At 45.1% G+C, this 17,398-nt stretch overlaps 1 protein-coding gene across 1 annotated transcript in view; it reads left to right on the top strand.

Annotated features, from left to right (window-relative positions):
* Gnb4 (G protein subunit beta 4) overlaps positions 1-17,398 on the top strand; it is a 50,091-nt gene that overhangs the window by 12,258 nt on the left and 20,435 nt on the right. The window contains exon 2 of the mRNA XM_045161696.1: positions 14,608-14,705. Coding sequence (XP_045017631.1) covers positions 14,649-14,705 — 57 coding nt within the window. The 5' untranslated portion in view covers positions 14,608-14,648. The remainder of the gene's footprint in view (positions 1-14,607; positions 14,706-17,398) is intronic.

Below are 17,398 nucleotides of genomic sequence, written 5' to 3'. Positions count from 1 at the left end.
CAGGTTCAACTCCCCAGGAGCCACGTTAGCCAGCTGCACAAGGGGTCGCACACATCTGCAATTTGTTTGCAGTAGCTGGCGGCTCTGGTGTGCCCGTTCTCTCTCCCTCTCTTTCTGTGTCATATAAATATAAAATATTTAAAAAAAACAAAATTTCAGGCACTGGGAGAGAGCTCAGTTTAAAGGAACTTGTTCTGCAAGCCTGGAGACCTGAATGTGATTCTTCAGCACCCATACAAGGCCAGATGCAAAGTGGCGCGTGCTCTGAGGCCCCAATGTGCCTGCAGCAACGGGAGGCAGAGCCAGGAGAGGACATGGACCAGCTAGACTGGGCTTCCCAGCAGCAAAAGCCAGAGAGGCCCTGTCTCAGAAGAAGGTGGAAGGTGGGCTGGAGAGATGGCTTAGCGGTTAAGCGCTTGCCTGTGAAGCCTAAGGACCCCGGTTCGAGGCTCGGTTCCCCAGGTCCCACATTAGCCAGATGCACAAGGGGGCGCACGCGTTTGGAGTTTGTTTGCAGTGGCTGGAGGCCCTGGCACGCCCATTCTCTCTCTCTCTCTCTCTCTCTCTCTTCCTCTTTCTCTCTGTCTGTCACTCTCAAATAAATAAATAAATAAATAAATTTTTTTAAAAAAAGGTGGAAGGTGAGGGTGACCTGACCTCCACATGGGTGCCATCACGTGTGTGTACTCAAACTCCTCACACACACTTTAAGAAGCCTTGGAATACTGTACCTGATTTATTACGGTGTGTAAAGATTATAAAAGTATGAGACATAACACTGCAAAGAGAAAAGTAGAATCTTAGAAAATCTAATTAGAATAGCAAACCTTGATCTTAACTTTCCTGGGCTGAGAAGATGGCTCAGTGTTTAAAGGCACTTCCTTGCAAAGCTTGTCAGCTTGGGTTCAATCTCTCAGTACCCAGGTAAGGCTAGATAGAGTGGTATGCTAATGTGTCTGGAGGTTCTGCACAATGGCTCTAGTGCCCATTTTCTCTCTCTTTTCATCCCTCTCAATTTTTTTTTTTTTTTTTGGTTTGTTTTTTTGAGGTAGGGTCTCGCTCTGGCCCTGGCTGACCTGGAATTCACTATGTAGTATCAGGCTGGCCTCAAACTCACAGTAATCCTTCTGGCCTCCTGAGTGATGGGATTAAAGGCATGTGCCACCACGCCCAGCTCAAATAAATATTTTTTAAAAAACCGGGCTGGAGGAATGGTTTAGTGGTTAAGGTGTTTGCTTGCAAAGCCGTAGGAGCCAGGTTCAATTCCCCAGGACCCACGTTAGCCAGATGCACAAGGGGGTGCACACATCTGGAGTTCGTTTGCAGTGGTTGGAGGCCCTGACACACTCATTCTCTTAATCTCTCCTTCTTTCTCTGTCCAATAAGTAAATAAAAATAAAATGTTTTTGAAAAAAGAGGGCTGGAGAAATGGTTTAGTGCCTGCAAAGTCTAAGAACCCAGGTTCGATTCCCCAGCACCCACATAAGCCAGGTGCATAAGGTGGTACCTGCTTCTGCAGTTGTTTTGCAGTGGCTGGAGGCCCTGGCATGCCCATTTTTTCTCTTTCTCTCTCGCTCTCTGCTTGTAAATAAATAAAAAGACATAAAAACAGAAATTAGTTTTCCAGATGAATGCACTTTTAGGAAGTAAAATTTGCTATGTTTACATCTTAAAGTACAATTTAAAGTATTCTTTCATGCTTTCTATGAGTTCTCATGATCAGAATGAAAACTACGAGTGACCAAGAAGTTCTTGTAATTCTTTGTCTCGAATGAATTGAAATAGCTGTTTGCTAACACAGCAGAGTGGTTTCACAGGCTGCATAATGCCTGACTTCAGTACAAGTCCTGTGCGCATGCCGAGACATGCGGAGAGAAGACCATTTGAAATAATGCAGCTGTACTTTTTTCATTTTATTTAGCACATTGGCTTGAATATAATGGTTCATTGGTATCTTTTGATATTTGTTACTTGTACAGATGAACTTTGAAAAGGTAACTGACATGCGACTTGCTGCTTAGCTTGACAAGGCCTTCACTGTATGACCATTGTTCAAAACCTACTGGATGAATCAGATATTCATGTTGAAAAAGAACTTAGTCAACAAGTTCGAAATGAAACCACTGTTCTTACCAAATAATTTCTGTTAAAGTGTTAATTAAAGTTGCCTGAACAATTTCAACAGCATGTCAGTTACTGTGATAAACAGCTCCAACTTGACCGTGAGCAGAAATCACCACAGGGGAGATCATCGCCTAATATAGTATAACCTTACTTTTTTTTTTATTGTTTTGGTTATTTGAGGTAGGTTTTCACTCTAGCTCAAGCTGACCTGGACTTCACTGTGTAGTCTCAGGGTAGCCTTGAACTCATGGTGATCCTCCTACTTCTGCCTCCCAAGTGCTGGGATTAAAGGTTGTGTGCACCATGCCTGGCCTGATTTTTTTTTTTTTTTTGGTTTTTCGAGGTAGAGTCTCACTCTAGCCCAGGCCAACCTGGAAATCATTCTGCCTCAGGGTGGCCTCGAACTCACAGCAATCCTCCTACCTCTGCCTCCCACGTGCAGGGATTAAAGGTGTGTGCCACCATGCCCAGCTTGATTTTTTTTTTTTTTAAAGAAGTATGAGCAGTTGTACCTCACATTCCGTTTGAGTATTTTCCTTCCTTTCACTCTCTTAATCAAGTGGCTGATATAGAACCCTGGGAAACATAAATATTTAAAGAATGAGGGCTAAGGACATGGCTCAGTGGCAAAATTAACTCAAAGTAAGGCACTTGCTTGCAAAGCCTGCCAACCCCAGTTAAATTCCCTAGTACCCACATAAAGCCAGGAGTACAAAGTGGCACCTGTGTCATTTGTCGAGGGAAGAGGCCCTGGTATACCCATTCTCTCCCTCCCTTGGTCCCTCTTCCCTTCTTCTCTTCCCCTCCCCCTCTCTCATAAACATATATATGTATGCATACACACACATTGGGTTTTTCAAGGTAGGGGCTTGCTGTAGCCCAGGCTGACCTGAAATTCACTGTAGTCCCAGGGTAGCCTTGAACTCTCGGCAATCCTCCCACTTCTGCCTCCTGAGTGTTGGGATTAAAGGCATTCACCACCATGCCTGGCATAAAAAAAAATTTTTTTTTAAAGAAAGGAGGGGCTGGAGAGATGGCTTAGCAGTTAAGGCATTTGCCTGCAAAGCCAAAGGACCTTGGCTTGATTCCCCAGGACCCATGTAAGCAAGACAAACAAGGTGGCCCATGCGTCTGGGGTTCGTTTGCAGTGGCTTGAGGCCTTGGTGTGCCCATTCTCTCTCTTCCTGTCAAGTAAATAAGTTAAAATTAAAAAAAAAACCCATGGGATATTTTTTATAATCATGGAAAATGTTAATAAAAATTTAAAAATTAAAAAAATAAAAATAAATAAAAAAAAGAAATTACAGCAATGAAAAAAAAATTTAAAAAAAAAAGACCCGGGTGTGGTGGCACATGCCTTTTATCCCAGCATTTGGGAGGCAGAGGTAGGAGGAGTGCCGTGAGTTTGAGGATACCCTGAGACTACATAGTGAATTCCAGATTAGCCTGTGCTTGAGTGAGACCCTGCCTTGAAAAACCAAACAAACAAACAAAAAGAAACAAAGAAAGAAAGAAATTGGTAATTAATCCCCACTCATGCTCATGCAAGCATCCTGGATTAATAAACCCAATTGATTAAAAAAAAAAGGGCACTAAAGTTTAAGAGTGACTGGTTGGGAAGCAGGGTTTCAGCATGAGAGGAAGACAAGAGAGGGTAATAGGAAGTTAATATGATCAAAATGCGTTGTTACATGCACAAAATTAATGAATTACCTTCTAAATGATGAGATGGATGTAGTGAAGGCCCACGCAGATACAGAGAAGGAATAGTTAAATAAGGAAGTCTAGTAAGAGGATCCTGACTGATTCAGCAGGTTGCAGGAGATGGACAAGAGGCTGCTTGGCTAACTGAGCCATTTTCCTGGCCCTTATGAGTATATTAACACCTCTAAAACATGTACCCAACTGGAGAATTAGAAAGTAAAAAATTACTTGCAGATATTTGTATTTTCTTCACTTATATTGTTTTATGTTCTTCCTTTAGAAAAAAATTTTTTTTAATTTTTTTTTGTTCATTTTTTATTTATTTATTTGAGAGCGACAGACACAGAAAGACAGAGGGAGAGAGAGAGAATGGGCGCGCCAGGGCTTCCAGCCTCTGCAAACGAACTCCAGATGTGTGCGCCCCCTTGTGCATCTGGCTAACGTGGGACCTGGGGAACCGAGCCTCGAACCGGGGTCCTTAGGCTTCACAGGCAAGCGCTTAACCACTAAGCCATCTCTCCAGCCCTTTTTTTTTTTTTTTTTTGAGATAGGGTCTCACTCTTTTAGCTCAGGGTGACCTGGAATTCACTATGTAGTCCCAGGGTGGCCTTGAACTCACGGCGATCCTCCTACCTCTGCCTCCTGAGTGCTGGGATTAAAGGCGTGCGCCACCACCCCTGGTTTAGATAAGTTGTTTTATGTTCATACTTTTAAATTTTATTATTCTTTTTTCTTCTCAAGACCAGGTCTGGTATAGCTGCCCTGGAATTCTATGAGGCTGAGGATAACCTTGAACCTCTGATTCTCCTGCCTCTACCTCCCACGTGCTGGGGTTACAGGTATGCCCGGCAATATGAATCCATCTTGGAACAATATGTTAATTAGTTAAAAATGTTAATTAGTCTTAGTGGGCTTTTGGATTGTGCAAAAGGGATATATATTTTTTTTTCTCTTCAGGATTTTTACCATTTGCTTATGTTGTACACAACCACAATCCGTTTGTTTAGTTGCTGTGTCTTCATACACTGCAATCAACGCCACAACCTCCCAGTTGTGTCCTGCTTGATTGTCATCTTTTATTTTTAATATATTTTTTTATTTTTACTTTTTATTTATTTGAGAGTGACAGGCAGAGAAAGAGAGAGAGAAATTGAGAGAGAATGGGCGCGCCAGGGCCTCCAGCCACTGCAAGCAAACTCCAGACGCGTGCGCCCCCTTGTGCATCCGGCTAACGTGGGTCCTGGGGAACCAAGCCTCGAACCGGGGTCCTTAGGCTTCACAGGCAAGCACTTAACCGCCAAGCCATCTCTCCAGCCCTTGATTGTCATCTTCAGTCTTGCTGCGTGAACAGCTATCCCCGCCCTGGAGGGCACGTGCCAGAACTTCTCAGTTTAGGCTTTTGTGTCCAGAAGTGGAATTGAATTGGATTATCAAGTTGAAAGGTGCATATACCTGGACTGGGGAGATAGTTCAGTCAGTAAAGCGCTTGCCTTGCAGGCGTATAATCCCAGCCCTGGAAGCAGAGACATGTGGGTCCCTGGGGCTCACTAGCCAAACACTTGAGACTACTTGGTGAGCTCCAGGCCAATGAGAGCCCCTGTCTCACAGGAGGTGGTTGGCTTCAGAGGAACACATACAGCATCACGCGCGCGCGCGCGCGCACACACACACACACACACACACACACACACACACTTATTTGAGAAAGAGGCAGAGAGAAAGAAAGAATGGGTACACCAGGTCCTCCGGCCACTGCAAATGAACTCCAGATGCATGTGCCCCCTTGTGCATCTGGCTAACGTGGATCCTGGGGAATTGAACCGGGGTCCTTAGGCTTCTTAGGCAAATGCCTTAACCACTAAGCCATTTCCCCAGCCTACAGCATCACTTTTGTTTGGTGTTGCCAAAGTGTTCCTTGAAGAGCTATCCACCAAACCCTGAGTTCTTATTATTGTTATTATTATTTTGGCTTTTCGAGGTAGGGTTTCACTCTAATCCAGCTAACCTGGAATTCACTATGTAGTCTCAGGGTGGCCTGGAACTCAAGGTGATCCTCCTACCTCTGCCTCCCGAGTCTGGAATTAAAGGTGTGCGCCACCATGCCCGGCTTATTTTTTAAATTTTTATTTTTTTATTTTTTTATTTATTTGAGAGCGACAGATACAGAGAGAAAGACAGGTAGAGGGAGAGAGAGAATGGGCGCGCCAGGGCTTCCAGCCTCTGCAAACGAACTCCAGACGCGTGCGCCCCCTTGTGCATCTGGCTAACGTGGGACCTGGGGAACCGAGCCTTGAACCGGGGTCCTTAGGCTTCACAGGCAAGCGCTTAACCACTAAGCCATCTCTCCAGCCCCCGGCTTATTTTTAAGACAAAACCAAATTATTTTTGAATGATGAGCATGAATTCAAAGTTATCCTCGGCTACATACTGAGTTCAAGGCCAGTCATGGCCACATGAGACCCCGTCTCAAACAAAATTACAAAATTAGCATGTAGTCCAGGACAGCCTTGAACTTACATTACGTCTTTCTGCCTCAGCCTTCTGAGGGCTGGGGTTGCAAGTATGTGCCAAAATATCTGACTCCTTAGATGATTCTGATCCTTTCTTTGAATTAGTCAGAGGTCTTTTGTTTTGTTTTTTGGTGTTTGTTTTATTTTTCGAGGTGCGGTCTTGCTCTATCTAGCCCAGGCTGACCTGGAATTCCCCAGTGACAGGTTCTATTTTTTTCTCATCATAAATCACTGCGGTGCCCTGTAAGTTGTTGTACCTCTGCTTGGGCTTCCTCCCCTCCCACATCTTTTGTTTAGGCACAGCTATAAAAGCCTACTTCAGGGCTGGAGAGATGGCTTAGTGGTTAAGCGCTTGCCTGTGAAGCCTAAGGACCCCTGTTCAAGGCTCGATTCCCCAGGACCCACGTTAGCCAGATGCACAAGGGGGCGCACACGTCTGGAGTTCGTTTGCAGTGGCTGGAGGCCCTGGAGTGCCCATTCTCTCCCTTTTTCTCTCTCTCTCAGCCTCTTTCTCTCTCTGTCTGTCACTTTCAAATAAATTAATTGGAAAAAAAAAAAAAAAACCTACTTCAGGGCTGGAGAGATGGCTTAACAGTTAAGGCACTAGCCTGCAAAGCCAAAGGAGCCAGGTTTGATTCCCCAGAGCCCATGTAAGCCAGGTGAACAAGATGGCACATGCATCTGGAGTGCACCTCCAGTGAGAGGCTGGAGGCCCTGGCACGTCCATTCTCTCCCCATAACTGCCCCTCTCTATATATAAAATAAATGAAAATAAAATATTTTTTAAAACCCGCTTCAGCAGCACTAGATTGTTGGTGAGCCTTTACTAGACATTTTTCTCTCATGTTGGAAACAGAAACTACTGCTACTTTTCCTCCATCTTCCTTTTTTTCTTCCTTCCCTCCTCCTTTCCTTCCCTTCCCTTCTCTCTGTAGCAGTCACCTTCTCATCACTGGGACAAAGCACCTGACCAGAAGCAGCCTGTGGAAGGAAAGGCTTATTTCGGCTCATAGTCTCCATAGTAACAGGAAAAACAGAACCAGAGCAGAAAGCTGGGTTTCATATCCTGTCACTTCAGCAGGGACGATGCAGCAAGAGTGAGCTGAACTGCGAACACCCAGTGAGCTAGACTAATAAACTTCAAGGTCTGCCCCAGTGACACACCTCCTCCAGCCAGGCTCCCCTGCCAAAGGTCCCACCAGCTGGGGAGTGCCGTGAGACTTAATTACAAACACATGAAGCTATGGGGGACATTTTACATTTGAAGTTCGACAAGTCTCCCTCCCTCCTTCCCTTTCATTCCTTCTGCCTCTCTTTCCCTTTCCTTCCTTCTCTTCCTTCCTTCCTTTCTCTTTCCTTTCCCCTCCCTCCTCTCCCCTCCCCTTCCCTCTCGTCCTTCAAAGCAGCATGCCCCATGTCTCTTTGTCTTCAGTGCTGGGTTCCAGGCACTGGGTGTATGTGTGCCCAAGACATCCCACCCCCATTTCAGTTACACATATAACCAGTGTGGATGGCAAATTTTGATTTCTATCTCTAATTTCCTACTTCATCATTAATTCAGGGGCATCCTGACCAGTGAAGATTGTTTTTGGTTTACTACCATCTCTGATGGGTATCTTGATGATTTTAAGCTTTTTTAAAAAAATACTTTATTTATTTGAGAGAGAGAATGGGCACTCCAGGGCCTCTAGCCACTGCAAACAAACTCCAGATGCATGCGCCACCTTGTGCATGTAGCTTATGTGGGTATGGGCAATTTAACCTTGTTCCTTAGGCTTCATAGGCAAGTGCCGTAACCACTAAACCATCTTTCCAGCCTTTTTCCAGCTTTTTTTTTTTTTTTTTTTTTTGGTTTTTCGAGGTAGGGTCTCACTCTGGTCCAGGCTGACCTGGAGTTAACTCTGTAGTCTCAGGGTGGCCTTGAACTCACGGTGATCCTCCTACCTCTGCCTCCCGAGTGCTGGGATTAAAGGCGTGCGCCACCACGCCCGGCTTTTCCAGCTTTTGATGAGGATGTTTTGATGTTGCAATTGGCCCACCTAGTTAGGCAGTGGAGGTCTCTCCAGGAATGAATGACAGTTCCTTTTAGTCTTCTCTCCACTTCCACCAAATTGCTTCCCCCCCCCCACCCAGGTAGGGTCTCATTCTAGTCCAGGCTGACCTGGAATCACTATGTAGCCTCAGGGTGGCCTCAAACTCACGGTGATCCTCCTACCTTTGCCTCCCTTGTGCTGGGATTAAAGGTGTGTGCCGCCATGCCTGGATCACCATCACCAAGTTGCTTTCTGGGCCCCCCCCCCCATACACATTGGGTTCACATAGTTGTAGAAGATACTCTGCCACTTCCCAATTTTTGTCTTTCATTGAACTGTAGACATGAAAAAAACTAGAGGAGGGCAAGGAGTGGCTGATGGGAATTTCTACTGGTCAAAACCAGGGCTGCCGGGCGTGGTGGCGCATGCCTTTAATCCCAGCATTGGGAGGCAGAGGTAGGAGGATCACCATGAGTTTGAGGCCACCCTGAGACTACATAGTTAATTTCAGGTCAGCCTGGGCCAGAGTGAGACCCTACCTCGAAAAAAAAAAACAAAACAAACAAACACAAAAAACCAGGGCTGTCGAGGACCTCACCTTTCCAAGCTGAGCATGCCTTGGGTGTATAGTCTGAAGGCTACTTCGTAAACCATACCTAACGTAGAAGGATGTTCCCCAAGATTTTTAAACTTCCATAGTCATGTGTGTATATGCCAGTGAACATCTTTGGATTATTACCTTCAAAACATTTTTAAAATTTTTGTGAGACAGGTCTCATGTAGCCCAGGCTGGCCTTGAACTCATTACATAGCTGAGGATGGCATTGAACTCATACCTCCACCTCCCAAGTGCAGAGATCACAGGCATGCACCACCATACCCAGCTGAAAACATAATTTATGAGGACTTATACCAGCTATCACCTAGGATATTTTCTGTCTTCATTTTACCCTGTTTAGACTTAGAGTTGTCTGGCTGTTGTTTATAATCTAAAAGTTTATACTATGGTCTGGCTCTATAGACATTGTCAAGAATCCATAATTGGAGCAGGAGAGATGGCTTAGTGGTTAAGCGCTTGCCTGTGAAGCCTAAGAACCCTGGTTCGAGGCTTGATTTCCTCAGGACCCACATTAGCCAGATGCACAAGGGGTCGCACACGTCTGGAGTTCATTTGCAGTAGCTGGAGGTCCTGTTAGCCCATTCTCTCTCTATCTGCCTTTTTCTCTGTCACTCTCAAATAAAAATGAACAAAAAATTTTTTTAAAGAATCTATAATTGTTGGGCTAGAGAGATAACTTAGCGGTTGCCTACAAAGCCTAAGGACTCATGTTTGACTCTCCAGGTCCCACATAAGCCAGATACACAAGGTGGTACATATGTCTGGAGTTCAGTTGCAGTGCATAGATGCCCTGGCATGCCAGTTGTCTGTCTGTGTATCCCCCTCCCCCCCCACACACACACATAGTTGCTGAATAAGAAGAAAAGATTAACATGCAAAATGTGTCCTTTCTCCTCAGTAACAAGAGGAAAGTTTTTTTACAAGTAAAAGGTCAGTTCTTTTTAAGAGTAATTTTAGCCAGGTGTGGTGGTGCACACCTTTAATCCCAGCACTCGGGAGGCCAAGGTAGGAGGATCGCTGTGAGTTCGAGGCCAGCTTGAGACTGCATAGTGAATTCCAGGTCAGCCTGGGCTACAATGAAATACAACTTCGAAAAACCAAAACAAACAAACAAACAAACAAAACCTTAATAAGTTAAAAAGGAGACATAAAGGGAAGAAAAAGGAAGGGAGGAGGGTACTTAATAGGTTGGTATTATATATATGTAAGTACAATGATTGAGATGTGGAGGTAATATGATGGAGAATGGAATGTCAAAGGGGAAAGTGGAGGGGGGAGGGTATTACCATGGGATTTTTTTTTATAATCATGGAAAATGTTAATAAAAATTAAATTTTAAAAAAAACTTATTTTAGAGCTTGGGTTCCTTATATAAAAGTTGCTCATGTATAGTCATCTCTTTGACCTCTTTTTCATTTTTTTAAAATTTATACAGATATATTAAATTATTTTTATCTATTTGAGAGAGTAAGAGAGGGAGGAGAGAGAGAGAGAGAGAGAATGGGTGTGCCAGGGCCTCCAGCTACTGCAAACGAGTTTCAGATATGTGCGCCTCCTTGTACATCTGGCTTACGTGGGTCCTAGGGAATCGAACCGGTATCCTCTGGCTTTGTAGGCAGATGCCTTAACTGCTGAGCCATCCCTCCAGCCCTAGATATTTATATTTTTAAATATTTTTATTTATTTGAGAGGCAGAAAAAGATAGGGGGAGAGAGAGAGAGGGAAAGGGAAAGAGTGTGCCAGTGAGTGAGTACGGGCACACTAGTGCCTCCGGATGGCACGGGCCACTTTGTGCATCTGGCTTTACAAGGGTACCGGGAAATTGGTTCCAGACCGTTGTCTTTAACCCCACTCCGCCATCTCTCCAGCACCCTAAATTTATACTTTAATTGGCTTACCAAGTAGTCGATTTCCGTGTGGCTTATTCATATGTCCTTAGTTGTGATTCATTCTCCCAAAAGGTCTTTTTATGTGTTGTGTGCATATATGTCTGTACATGCACGTGTATGTGTCCACGTGTGTGTGCATGTATGTGGAGGCCGCAGGACAACCTCACATGCCATACTTGGGCACTGACCACCTCCTTGAGACAGTCTTTCTCACTGGAGCTTTCCAAGCAGGCAGCTCTCGGGGTCCTCCTGTCTTGCCTCCCCAGTGCTGGGGTTACAGGGGCATGCCTCCTCTCCCAGCATTTTCATGTAGACACTGAAGTTCTGGATTAGATCCTCATGCTGATAAGCACGAGGCAAGCACTTTATCTGATAAGCTGACTCTCCAGGTCCCCTAAACGTGCTTAATGAAGGTAAGAAGAGGGATAGTAATTGGGAGTGAGATATACAGTCAAGAAATGTGGGCTGCAAACCCCCTCCCAAAATAAATAAAATTAAATCAATCAATAAATAACTGTCATGACCACACAGTGATTACCAATAACCCCATTGAAAGAAGCCCTCAGGGGCTGGAGAGATGGCTTAGCGGTTAAGCGCTTGCCTGTGAAGCCCGGTTCGAGGCTCGATTCCCCAGGACCCACGTTAGCCAGATGCACAAGGGGGCGCACGTGTCTGGAGTTCGTTTGCAGAAGCTGGAGGCCCTGCTGTGCCCTTTCTCTCCTTCCCTCCCTCCCTCCTTCCTCCTGTCCTCTCTCTCTCTCACACACACACACACACACCGTATCTCAAATAAATACATTTAAAAATATTAAGAAATATGTGTGTGTGCATGCACAGGCACACAGTGCTTCATGTATGTGTGAGAGCACAAGCCATGTTGCAGCATGTGCATGGAGGGCAGAGGGTGACTTTCAGATTAGCCCTCACCTTTCCACCTTCCTTTGAGGCAAGGTTTTTCTGTGGATCTCACTTTGGAGCAACTATAAAATATCTTTTCCAAACCGAAGTGGTGACTCGCACCTTTAACCCCAGCACTTAAGAGGCTGAGGTAGGAGGATTGCCATGGATTCCAGGTCTGCCTGAGCTACAGTGAGGCCCTGCCTCAAAAGACAATCAAATCATATATATATTATGTGTATATGTATGTGTGTATAATAAAATTTACATATTTATAAATATATGTATTTATATGTATAATAAAATTTATCTTCCTAGAGTCTTATTTGTTATGAATTCCCTGGGGTTCAGTCTTTTTGGCCTTAACTACTAAAGTTCAAGATTTCGCCATCTTCTGACCACTGTCCACACAAAATGAGCCACAGAAAGATCAACTTTCCAAAACCAAGGGTTTTTTTCTTTTTTTTTCTTCCTAAAATAACAAGGAACTGCTATCTGGGATATATGTATGCTGTGGGGAACCTTATGTACATTTGAGGAGGCTGAGAAAAGAAAGGAGGCTAGAAGTGGTGGTTCAAGTGCCATGTGTAAGCAGCTTATCTGGGAAGTTCCTGAATGTTCCTTCATGAGCATTTCCTGTGTGCAGGCCCTTTGTTTGGCAGAGGTGACTCCATTCTGGTAAGGACAATTTTTGTACCATGTTCCTCCATAAAACCCTTTAGGAGCGCAGAGCAGAGCCATTTGGCTGGTTGGTGGAGAAGTGTCCTCATTTTGCTAGACCACTGTGGACTTTTTCTGGACTCCAGCAGCCAGGCAGAGAAGATGCATAAGACTTCAGCTTTGGGTGAAAGAAAATGGCTCAATCAAGCAGATGCTCTTAAGTCCACTGGTGGGGAACCCCCTGCAAACAGTTGGTTACTAAAGGCTGCCAGGAAAAGCACCGCCTTTCCTGGTGGGGTAAGGAGAGATGGCTTAGCTATTAAGCGCTTGCCTGTGAAGCCTAAGGACCCCGGTTCGAGGCTTGATTTCCTCAGGACCCATGTTAGCCAGATGCACAGGGGCGCCCATGCATCTGGAGTTCGTTTGCAGAGGCTGGAGGCCCTGGTGCACCCATTCTCTCTCTCTCTCCCTCCCTCCTCCTCTCTGTCTGTTGCTCTGAAATAAATACAAAATATACAAAATTAAAAAAAAAAAAAAAAGAAACCTCATCGTTATGGGTTGGGACAGGTAGTGGTTTGCAGAGATCAGTCCTTACCAGAAATCAACCAGCTGCTCATCCTGAAGCTGCCCGTGCGGAGGTTGGTGAGGGAGATCGCCCAGGACAGCAAAGCCAACTCGAGGCTTCAGAGTGGAGGCCAGTGAGGCTACCTGTGGGCTTGTTTGAAGACACTAATCTGTGCGCCGTCCACGCCAAGAGAGTCACCAACACACGCAAAGATATCCAACCGGCTTGCCCAGTATGGGGAGAGAGCTTAAGTGAAGGCAGTTTTCATGGTGTAAAATACTTTGGTTTAATTTGTGATTTTTTTTTTTTTTTGGTAAGAGTTTATAATATGTTACATATGTACTTAAGCCATTCCATGTCTCACTGAGGATGAATACGCAAAGTGGTTGTTCACAGACCTCGGTGATGTGAGCCCTGTGGCTCAGGAGTGACAGGTTGCCAGTGTGCAGAGGGATGGGTGATATTTTCTGCTTCTGATAATACATGCTTCTGTATTTTTTAAACGTTTATTTTTTATTAGCATTTTCCATGATTATAAAAAATATCCCATGTTAATTCCCCCCTGCCCTCATACTTTCCCCTTTGAAATTCCATTCTCCATCATATTACCTCCCCATCACAATCATTGTACTTACATATATACAATATTTAAAAAAAATATTTATTTAAGAGAAAGGAAGAGGCAGAAAGAGTGGGCACGCCAGGGCCTCCATCCACTGCAAACGAACTCCAGACTATGCGCCCCCCCTTGCGCCTCTGGCTTATGTGGGTACTGGGGAATCAAACCCATTTCCCCAGCCCATCTTTCTGTATGTTTACGACTTACTGGGTAGCTATTAAGGTAATGGAATTGCTAAATGTGCATAGGGTTCTTTTGCACTAGAGCTGGTTATGATTTGATCCAGGTGTTTAATAGTTGGGGCTGTTAAGTCTGACCATACCTCACTGAGCTAGAATATGGGCTTTTTCAAGGGTTAAGTCTTAACTATAGTGTAGCTTACAGTTTTCTGAAAAGAAGAAAGTAAGTAAACCTGGCAGCTATAGAAGTTACTATGCATTTATAATAGCTATTTTATATATTGTAATGTCAACTTTTTTTCTTTTCTTTTGGCTTTTCGAGGTCTTGGGATGGCCTCAAACTCATGGCAATCCTCCTACCTGTGCCTCTTGAGTGCTGGGGTTAAAGGCATGTGCCACCACACCTGGCTGTACGTCTGTGTTTTAAAAGTAGATTAAATTCCAAACAAAAGGGCTAGGGAGATGGCTCTGTGCTTAAGAGCAATTGTCACTGAAGCATCAGGGCTTTTTGGGCAAGAGACTCCCTAGAAGCCATGTAAAAAGCTGGTGTGGCCACCCACAACTCTAATACCAGTAAGGGGGTGCTGCAGACCCAAGAATCACTGGGGCTTACTGAGAAACTCCTGGTTGAGGGAGAGACTTAATAACCATCTCCTCTGACCTCTCTGTGCACAAACGTGGGATGTGCCCATGTGCACACATCACACAGACTACTACATACTCTACGCATACAAAAAATACAAAGAATTGAAAAACAACCTCTCTCCCTCTTTCTCCTCTTTTTCTCCTCGATCTTCTGTTGTTACAGTCTTTCTCACCTGGTCACTCCCGAAGACACAGATTTACAGAATGAGTGAACTGGAACAGTTGAGGCAGGAGGCCGAACAGCTGCGCAACCAGATCCAGGTAAGAACTTGTATGTTTTGAAACCTTAATGGTTTTATTTACTGTCAACAATGGATGAAATTTGTTCAGGGGTTGGGAAGTGGTTAAAGGCTCTTGCCTGCAAGCCTGCCAACGCAAGCTCACACCCCCTCAGTGCCCATAGGGAGGCATGTGTCTGTAATCCCAGCCCTTTTGTGACAATGGAAGGTGGAGCCAGGGGAATATGGAAGCCTGAAAGCAGCAGTGTCAAAACAAGGAACAGGGCTGGAGAGATGGCTTAGCGGTTAAGCGCTTGCCTGTGAAGCCTAAGGACCCCGGTTCGAGGCTCGGTTCCCCAGGTCCCACGTTAGCCAGATGCACAAGGGGGCGCACGCGTCTGGAGTTCGTTTGCAGAGGCTGGAAGCCCTGGCGCGCCCATTCTCTCTCTCTCCCTCTATCTGTCTTTCTCTCTGTGTCTGTTGCTCTCAAATAAATAAATAAGAAATTTAAAAAAATAAAATAAAATAAAAAATAAAAACAAGGAACAGAACCTTGTCTCATAGAGGAGAAACACCCGTAGGTTGTCCAGTGATCTCCACATACACACTCTGGTACACTTACACACAAAATACGCATGAACACAAAGCATATCAAAAATTGTTCATCTGGCCAGATACGGTGGTGCACGGCCGGCCTCGAACTCTTGGTGATCCTCCTACCTCTGCCTCCCGAGTGCTGGGATTAAAGGCATGCGCCACCATGCTCGGCAAAGGCTATTTCTGTTGTTTTGTTTGAGACAGGCTCTTGCTTAGTCCAGACTGGCCTCTAACTCACTCTGGTGCTGAGGATGACCTTGAACTTCTGATCTTCCTTTCTCTTGGTTTATGCTGGGATTACAGGTATGTGCTTTCAGGCCTGGTTTATGCAGTTCTGGAGACAGAAGCCAAGCCTTTGTGCATGCCAGGCAAGCACTCTACCAGCTGAGTGGCATCCCCAGCCCGTGATTTTCAACAAGAATAATAAGTCTTCTGGGGCAGCTGGAGAAATGTGTGCTTCCTGCCTCCCACGATATACGATTAACTCGACATGGAACCATCACTTAATATTTAAACATGTACATTTTGGCTGGGCACGTTGGCACATGTCTTTGATCCCAGCACTTGGTAGGAGGAGCGCCATGAGTTCAAGATCAGCCTGAGACTACAGAGTGAGTTCCAGATCAGGTTGGGCTAGCGTGAGATCCTATCTTGGCGGGGGAGGGGGTTGTTGGGGAAAGCTAAAATTCTTGGGAGTAAGTAAATCTTCATGGCCTTAGATGAGGCATCAGTTAAATATGACATCAAAAGTACAACAAAAATAGGGCTGGGTGTGGTGGCGCAGCCTTTAATCTCAGCACTCGGGAGGCAGAGATGGCAGGATTGCTGTGAAGTTTGAGGCCTGCCTGAGACTAGAGTGAATTCCAGGTCAGCCTGGGCTAGAGTGAGAGCCTACCTCGAAAAACAAACAATAACAAAAATGGGTTTCATCAAATAAAAATTTATATATCAAAAGACTGTCAATAAAAGAAAGTAGGAAGCTGGGCATGCTTGGCGTACACCTTTAATCCCAGCACTTGGAAGGCAGAGGTAGGAGGATTGCAGTGAGTTCAAGGCCACCCTGAGACTACATTGTGAATTCCAGCTCAGCCTGGGCTAGAGCGAGACCCTACCTCGAAAAACCAAAAAGAAAGTAGGGGTTGGAGAGACAGCTCAATGACTGAGGTGCTTGCTTGTAAAGAATTATGGCCTGGGTTCAGATGCTTAGGACCCACATAAAGCCAGCTCCACAAATTGGCACTTGTATCTGGAGTACATTTGCAGCAGCTAGAGGCCCTGGCATGCCCATTGTCTCTCTCCTTGCAAATAAATAAATACATAAAAATATTTTTTTAACTCCTTTGCTTATTTTTATTTATTTGAGAGCAACAGAGAAAGAGGCAGAGAGAGAGAGAGAGAGAATGGGCGCACCAGGGCCTCCAGCCATTGCAAATGAACTCCAGATGTGTGCGCCCCCTTGTGCATCTGGCTAACATGGATCCTGGGGAATCAAGCCTCAAACCAAGGTCCTTAGGCTTCACAGGCAAGCATTTAACCGCTAAGCCATCTCTCCAACCCCAAAAATATTTTTTTAAAAAAGAAAAAGAGAGCCAGGTGTGGTGGCACATGCCTTTAATCCCAGCACTTGGGAGGCAGAGGTAGGAGGTTTGCAGTGAGTTCAAGGCCAGCCTGAGACTATATGGTGAATTCCAGGTCAGCCTGGACTAGAGTGAGACCCTACTTCAAAAAACCAAAAGCAAAATAAAACAGGTAAGAATTGATGATGGCATGAACTGAGAGACCAGAACTCTTTCATATATTCCTGGTAGGGACATAAAATAGTGTAGTTGCTTTGAAATGCAAGTTGACAGATAAAACTACCATATCAGGGCTGGAGAGATGGCTTAGTGGTTAAGCGCTTGCCTGTGAAGCCTAAGGACCCCGGTTCGAGGCTCGGTTCCCCAGGTCCCACGTTAGCCAGATGCACAAGGGGGCGCACGCGTCTGGAGTTCGTTTGCAGAGGCTGGAAGCCCTGGCGCGCCCATTCTCTCTCTCTCCCTCTATCTGTCTTTCTCCCTGTGTCTGTCGCTCTCAAATAAATAAATAAATAATTTAAAAAAAAAAAAACTACCATATCATCCACTAGTTCCATTCTTCGGT

This window comes from Jaculus jaculus, chromosome 11 (genome assembly GCF_020740685.1).
Source record: "Jaculus jaculus isolate mJacJac1 chromosome 11, mJacJac1.mat.Y.cur, whole genome shotgun sequence".
NCBI lineage: Eukaryota > Metazoa > Chordata > Mammalia > Rodentia > Dipodidae > Jaculus > Jaculus jaculus.
The sequence above is the reverse complement of the archived record's forward strand: the minus strand, read 5'-3'. Positions and strand labels throughout refer to the sequence as shown.